The sequence below is a fragment of the Chenopodium album genome, chromosome 23 (genome assembly GCF_948465745.1).
Source record: "Chenopodium album chromosome 23, dcCheAlbu1.1, whole genome shotgun sequence".
NCBI classification, from domain to species: Eukaryota; Viridiplantae; Streptophyta; class Magnoliopsida; order Caryophyllales; family Amaranthaceae; genus Chenopodium; species Chenopodium album.
Genome location: NC_137856.1, coordinates 39,212,045 through 39,220,023, shown reverse-complemented (window position 1 = coordinate 39,220,023; position 7,979 = coordinate 39,212,045). Strand labels below are relative to the sequence as shown.

At 40.3% G+C, this 7,979-nt stretch overlaps 1 protein-coding gene across 1 annotated transcript; it reads left to right on the top strand.

Annotated features, from left to right (window-relative positions):
• The first annotated feature begins 275 nt into the window (after positions 1-275).
• LOC145607610 (uncharacterized) lies at positions 276-1,760 on the top strand. The gene is made up of 2 exons (XM_081663207.1): positions 276-1,349; positions 1,461-1,760. Exons 1-2 carry the CDS (start codon positions 276-278, stop codon positions 1,758-1,760), a joined length of 1,374 nt encoding a protein of 457 aa, XP_081519333.1.
• The last annotated feature ends 6,219 nt before the right edge of the window (positions 1,761-7,979 follow it).

The window sequence follows — 7,979 nt, the reverse complement described above, 5'->3', positions numbered from 1 at the left end:
AACTCGTCAAGGAGACCCCGATATGAGTCGTCAGTAAGGACGCATACAACATCACGGCAGGATGAGCAATCCTCGAGTCGTGTTGTGAGTACCAGAACTCAGCAGCAAAGAAGCTCGCAAGTAGTAGGTCAAGCAGTAGCACGGTAGTGCAGTTAAGGGCATCCCCATTTGCCCAGCACATCTTAGATCAACCAATGGAGAAGGTGAAAATGCCGACTTGTAGATATGATGGAAGAGGGGATCCGGCAAGATTCATAACGTCTTATGAGGGACACATGATGTTGTACACAAACTCAGATGCAGTTTGGTGTAAGGTCTTTCCGACAACTTTGATTGGGGCTGCAGCCGATTGGTTTAACAACCTTGAAGTTGGATCAGTAGATAGCTTTGAAAGACTGACTGAGATGTTTGTAGGGCAATATGTCAGTAATAGCGTGAGGCAGAGAACTTCTGGAGAATTGATGGCCGTGGAGCAGAAACCAGATGAATCTTTGAGGGATTACATCAGGAGATTCAACAATGAAGCAAACACTATTCCGAAGTTACAACAGGAGATAGCCGTGATGGCTTTGATGAATGGGTTAGTTGATTCGGATTTCAAAAGGTATCTTACAAGGAAGAGTCTTCCGACATTGGCGGCAGCGTTCAGCAAAGCTCACGATTACATAAAGAGCGAGGAGCTGTTGAAGACGAGTAGTAGGCATATGGTGGCTGGAAAGGGGCAAAGTCAAAATGAGGGGACCTCGTCTGGAGGGAGCAGGCCGAGAGCTCCTGCCCCAGGAAGGGGAGGAGGAAGTCGGCAAGATACCAGACCGACAAGACTGCCAATGAGATACAGCACTTACACCCCCCTGAATACGTCAAGGGCTGCAATCTTCTCAGTGAATCAGAACAGAGAAGATTGGTCAAGGCCGATTCCCATGAAAGCAAGGTCGAGGGACATGAAGAAGTACTGTATGTTCCATAGGGATGTGGGGCATTATACGGAAGAATGTACCCAATTGAAGGACAACATTGAGGAGTTGATCAGGAAAGGGCACCTAACACAATACCGGTTGAATACCGGCAGGAATCTACAGCCAACACAAACAGTTGAGAGGCAGCAGATAGAAGCGAGGCCCGAAAGGACACAGGGGAGGATAGTCCGACAAGGGGATGCAGGAATACCGCCGTTATCTACAGGGAGAGTGGATGTGATAACGGGGGGGCCGATTCACGGAGGGACAATTAGTGGAGCGAAAAAGCATTTAGCGGAGCACCGTCATCTAGTTTGTGCTTTAGATGTAGATAATCGTCCTCGGCCAGCATCAATACCACAAGTTGTATTTACGGAAGAAGATGCACGAGGTGTAGTGTTCCCACATGATGATCCGTTAGTCCTGATAACCAAGATAATTGGGGCTGACATCAAAAGGGTGCTGGTGGATGGAGGTAGTTCAGCGAACGTGTTGTTTATGCAGGCTTTTACCGAAATGAATATAGGAAGGCAATATTTGAAACCGGTATCATACCCTGTGATCGGTTTTAATGGGTCGACAGTGAGGCCAGAAGGGAGCATTGTGTTGCCTGTAAGGATTGGTGATGGACCACAAGCGAGGGATGTGATGGCAGAGTTTTTGGTGGTAGGTGTCAAGTCGGCTTATAACGCAATTATCGGCAGACCGATAATTCATGACATGCAAGCTGTTGTATCAACATACCATTTGGCAATAGCCTATGTATCAAACTTGGGAGCTGTGGAAAAGGTGTATCACTACTAGAAAACAGTCAAATTCCGACGGAATGGTTCCGACGGACATGAAAATCCGTCGGAAAGTGCAAAATTTCCGACGGATTTTATTTCCATCGAACGTCCGTCGGAATTTTCCGACGGAATTTTAATCCGTTGGAAAATTCTTTATTTACGACGGAATTTCCGTCGGAAATGGTACATTTTCCAACGGAAAATAATTCCGTCGGAAATTTCCGACGGAAATTAATTCCGTCGGAAATTTCCGACGGAATTTTAACCCTTTCCGACGGATTATGAATTTAAAAAAAAAAAAATAAATAAATAAATAAATTAAACACCACAAAACCCTAAATCAGATTCCCTGGTTCATTTTTCATTTCTCATTTCTCTCTCCTCTCTCACCGTCTCCTCTCTCCTCTCTCCTCTCTCCTCTTCCCTCTTCTCCTCTCGTCTACGGCTCTACGCCTTCTCTTCTCTTCCCTCTTCTCCTCTCCTTCTCTTCTCTTCTAATCTCACGCCTTCTCTTTCTCTCTCCTCTCCTTTCTCTCGATCTTCTCACCGGCGCCTTCTCTCGATCTTCTCGGCAAATTCGAGCATATTTATGGTTTAACGGCCAAATTCGAGCCTGAAACCTCTAGATCTAGAGGTTTCAGGGTCGAATTTAGCCGTATTTAACCAAATACGGGTTGAAATTGGAAGCTACGGTTGGTAAGGTATGTTTTTTGGTTTTAATTTTTTTTTGTTTTTTGTTTTTTTGGTTGTTGGTTGAAATTCGTGGGTTTTTTTTTGGTTTTTTGGTTAAATTCCGTGGTTTTTGGCGGCGGTGGTGGTTTTTTATGGTGGTGGTACGAATTTGTTGCAGATCTGGGTTCTTTATGGCGGTGGTGGTTTTTTATGGTGGTGATTTTTCTGGTTTTTTTGTTAAGTTAATTGTGATTTTTGCGTGGTTGTGGGTTTGGTTTTTGGGTGGTTTAAGGTGCGGTGGTGGTGGTTGATTTGTGTGGTCCTGGGTTAGGGTTCGGTGCTGGTGCGGGTTGATTTGTGTGGTTCTGGGTTAAGGTTCGGTGACAGTGATTAATTCGGGTGGTTCTGGGTTAAGGTTCGGTGGTGGTGGCTGGTGGTTCTGGGTTAGGGTTTGGTAGTGGTGGCTGATTTGGGTGGTTCTGGGCTAGGGTTCGAGGGTGGTGGTGGCTGGATCTTGGTTAGTTTGGGGAGTATCGGTCTGGGCTTAGGGTTAGTTAAGGTCTGGTGGTGTTTTGAGGTGGTAATACGCCGCGCCGGTGGTGGCGCGGCGTTTTTTTTTAATTTCTATAGATCAGTTTCCGACGGAAATTCTGTCGGAATTTTCCGGCGGATTTGTGTCCGTCGGAAATTTCCGACGGACTTTTCTGATGCCGGAAAATATCTTCCGACGGAAGGATTCCGTCAGAAATCCGTCGGAAAAGTTTTTCCGACGGAAATTCCGTCGGAAAAGGACGATTTTCCTACAAAGGGTTTTCCGACGACAGTTTCCGACGAAATTCTGTCGGAAACGGGTTTTCCGACGGAAAACAAGGTGTTTTCCGACGGAACACCAAGGCCGTTGCCGGGTGATGTATCCATTTTATATAGTATTTTACCCCCGTCCCTTGGTCATAATTAGTAGTGTTTTTGGCTCTTTAGAGCCACTTTTATTACTAATTGGTGTTTTCTAGTGTTTTCGTAGATTTGGTTGACTTTTGCAGGGATTTATGCTTTTGGAGTATTTTCCCGAGATATTTAGGAGCAATCACGAGCACTGGAGAAGCACGACCAGATTTTATAGCCCAGGGCCGGTTGGAGCCATCGAACCGGTGATTAAGGGCTCGGTAGAGGTGTTACCGGGGCGTTTGGACCGAGTATTCAAGACCCAAAGAGGAAACCCAGATTGGCCCGAAGAATTGGAGCCCAATCGAAGTCCAAATATTGGCCCAAATGATCCGCCCCGCCAAAAAGGCTGGCGCCCGGAGGCGCGCCCGGCCGGGCGGGAGGAGCGCTCGGTGACGCGCCCGGCCGGGCGCGAGTTAGCTATTAAAGATAAAAAGGCGCGCCCGATCGGGCGGTGCCTCGCCCGATCGGGCTACCGCCCGATCGGGCGCGTGTTTATTTAGGAGACGATTAACGTCGTTTTAATTTGTTTCAGTTTAGGATTTTTGTACGGAGTATAAATACTCCTCCGTAATACGATTTGAGGGGGACTTCTTCTTCTCTTAATCTTTTCTCCTAGACTTTCTCTCTCTACTTAGTTTTCTCTCTCTTAATCTCTCTCTAAACTTTTGTTCTTATTCCTTTGATCATGATTTATTTTATTGCTTTGCTTAGTCTATATCTAATTATGTGTGAGTAGTTTAATTTCTAGGGTTTATGGGGATCTAATAAATAATATGAAGGGGTAAATTATTGTTGTTGATTATCAATGCTATATTAATTTCCTATTGATTGATTTAATGCTCTGTGACTAGATTAGGCCTATCTTTTATGCATGAGTTTGACAATATTGATTCAAGAATCGAGAGATGAGAATTAATGTTTAGGTCTAGTTTCAATAGGCAAGTTAATTTATAAATGGTTAAGTCAAGATTCGAGAGATGAGATTTAATACCGATAAATTAATTGTGTGATTGTAATAAGTAGCGAGAGCCCTTTACAATCTGATTAATTGATGCATTGATGATTGACTATTATTGATTGTTAATATTGCATGATGATTTCTTATTGGATTGTTTTAATGTTTTACAATTGCGGCTTGTAAAAGTATAGCAATATTAAATTGATGAATCGAGCAGATGTTAATTTGATATTAAAGGCTATTTTCAATAAGAACTTAGATCTAGTAAATTGCGAGAGCCTGTTAGATCTATGTTGGTTAATAAATTGCGAGAGCCTGTTAATCATGTTATTTATGCAATGTCAATGATTGATTACCCTATTTTACCCCGGAGTATTATTTATTGGTGAACCTATGCCCTAGATCCTTTTATATATTATTTTCTCCCTTTTCTTACTCTTTTTAGTTTAGTTTCATATTCAACTTTTAATATTGGTTACTTAAATAATTTAGATTATAATATTTAATTAGGAGTAAAAAGACTTGTTTCCCTGTGGAGATCGACCCTACTTCCCTATCTACTTTAGTTAGTGAATTAGGTAATTATTTTTGATTAGGGGATACGACTTTACCCTGTCAAAATTTGGCGCCGTTGCCGGGGAAACGGTTTTATTTTTATTTCTAGTTATTATTAGAGTCTAGATTATTTTTAATTTATTATTATTATTATTTTTTAATTTTTAATTTTTTTTTTATGAGTTGAAAATATCCATGCTTATGTCACTACAAGAATTATATAATTTTTATGCAGCACCTAACTACTGTAGTTGTCAACGTCTTTGTCATGAAAATCCTGAATGCCCTTATAGTGAGTTTTTTGTGCGTGCTCCGGATGATTTTAGAGTCTTTCCATATACATATGATCATATTCGGAAACGATTAGTTGCTAATGAAAGTTATTGGAAAGCTCTTGATGAAAAAGTCTATGGACACTATAATAATATGAATGTTATTGAGGATGAAGAACCATCGGTTATAGAATTTGTGGTTGAAAAATCATTGGTTGACGAATCGGTGATTGAAAAATCATTAGTTGTAGAAACGGTGGTTGATAATTCCTTTGTTGATGATGAGGTTATTTGTGAGGGTAAAATTTTAAAGTCATTATTGGATGATAAAGACAATGACTACCTCCATGTTCGTTCTATTAATTCTAAATTTTTAGCGGAGGAAGTAGAAGGTTGTGGTATATTTTCATCTCCCTCTTTTGATTTTTCTTTCTACCTTGAGTTCTCTTTATGTACTCCTAACTTTTTCTTTGTAGGGATAAATGTGCTTGCTATGAAGCCCTATATAGTGCTTAATGAAATGTTTGCAGGAGCGTTTGATAAGTTACTCAAGGCATTGAATTCTTCCGATTGAGAGAAGGAGTATGGTCGAGCGGGACCTTGATAAACTAGCGCTTTGCGGGAGGCAACCCGTATTTTGTTGATTTTTATTTAGTTTTTTTTTATTTATTTATTTGTTTGTGTGTTTTCTTTTTGTTTTGTTTTAGAGAGGTAGAGGAGAGTATATCTTATATTTGTGGGAGTGTGATTTTGTGCACAGATACTAGAAAAGTTGAGAAAAGATCGAAGGGCTAAAGGAATCCCAGGGCAATTAGCAGCAGCAAGCTGCCCCGTCAAATCAGTAGCACGGGCCCGATCGGGCAGAGCTCGCCCGATCGGGCGCGCGTACGCGTCAGCAAACTACGTCAACTTCGACAGGCCATAACTTTTGCGTTTCTTATCCGATTTTTGCGTGTGACCTGGCGTTGGAAAGCTCTTCAAGTCTAGTTTCCAATGCAATTAAAATCATTGTATTATCATTTATACATCAAAAGTTATGATCAAAATAGTGCACCTGACTCAAATTTGAACTTTTTCCCACTAACACTTTGTTTATTTCTTGCCCAATTTTGTTCCAAAGAGATGCATTGCAATCCTCGAGGCTTTGGTGACATTGATGTGGTGATGATGAAGAGTAGTTACCTTGACTACTAGCTTCCCTTTAAGACAATGAGGACATTGTCTGATTTAGCTTGGGGGGAGGTTCTCGTGTTCGTATGGTACATCTTTCACTCTCTCTCTTCTCTTTTTATTTTTATTTTTCTTAGTATAGATTTTATTACTTTCTTAGGTTAGTTTTGTTCCAATGAATTATAAATCATGCTTCCCTGTGCCCCTTACTTGAGAAAAATTTGTTTTGATTGTTGGTATTTGATGATGAGCATTGTGGATTAGTTGATCATGATTTGATGTTTGATTGCCTTGAAACCTTTACATGCGTCAATTTTGTCCAACTACTTGTGAATATAGTGCTTGACTAGTTGATTTGGATAGGAAATGTGTGATAGTTCCATTTTTCCTGGTATGTCAATGAATTTGAGTATTGGTTTGCAACTACTAGTAATGTTTATATGATTCATTATTATGCACATTGTGGAGGACGAAGGCATTTGTTCTTTTAGGTAGCCTCCAGATATTGTAGATACATTTGTTCCCTTCTTGCTACCCATGTTGTTGCCTTGACTTTTTATTGTTTATTAGCCACATTACAAGCCTATTTTGCCCCATTGGTTACTAGTCCCAAGCTTGGCTTGGGGGAGCTATTAGTGAGTGAGGTGAGGGAGTTTGTAGTGTGCTATTTATTTGCACAATTTGGGTGGAATTTTGAGAAGTAGTTTTGTTGATTGTTCATGTTTATTTTTGATGAATTCGAGAGTCATATTTTCTTGAAAAAAATAAAGCATGATATTATGAAAAAAAAAGAGAGAAGTTCAAAGAGAAAAAAAAATGTGAAAAAATAAGCGAACTTCAAAAGAAAAAAAAAATGTTCAAATGTTCTAGTTGGAGGTTTGTAAAGAATAATTTTGAGCCTCAATGGAAAAATTTCAAGTTTGGAAAATAAGTTTGTTTATTCACTCTATTACTCCATTATTATATCTTATGAGTGAAATTGTAAGAGTTGGGTTTATTTATTATGATTGGAGTATATTTGGTTGATGTTAGAGTTGGTTATGTGGGAGATGTTGATCATTATTTATTTTTGATCATGGGTTTTATTAGGATATTGCTCCCTTAAGCATAGCTTTTCTCTCACGTATTTCCAAATTTATCCTACCCTTTACCCTAGCCTTACATTACAAGCTTTAAAGACCTTCCGACCTTTGTGCATAGAATTGTATGAATGTGAAAGTGTTCCTTATCAATGCAAGTTATGATTTGGCATATTTCGAGTCGACTAGTAGGATTGAGCGTTCATTGTTTTTATACACACGAGAGTGTGAGTTGGGAGGGCATTGTTCACATTAGAGGGGTGGTTGGAGAGCGATCGAGTACATCTTTTACTCGCCACATAAATGAGAGTTGAGTGTGTGAGCACTAGTCTTGAATTCTATATGCTCTTGTGGTTTGCTATGTTTGACAATTGTTAGGGAAGAAAGGTAATTGGATGGATTTGATTGGTTGACTCTGAAGCGTGTTTATTTGATTTACCTTGGATCGCTTGTGCTTGATTTTTACTTATTGGGGTGAAGCATATTTATTGATTCATTGATGAGATCTTTGCTTAGGGACAAGCAAAGGTTTGGCTTGGGGGAGTTTGATGTATCCATTTTATATAGTATTTTACCCCCGTCCC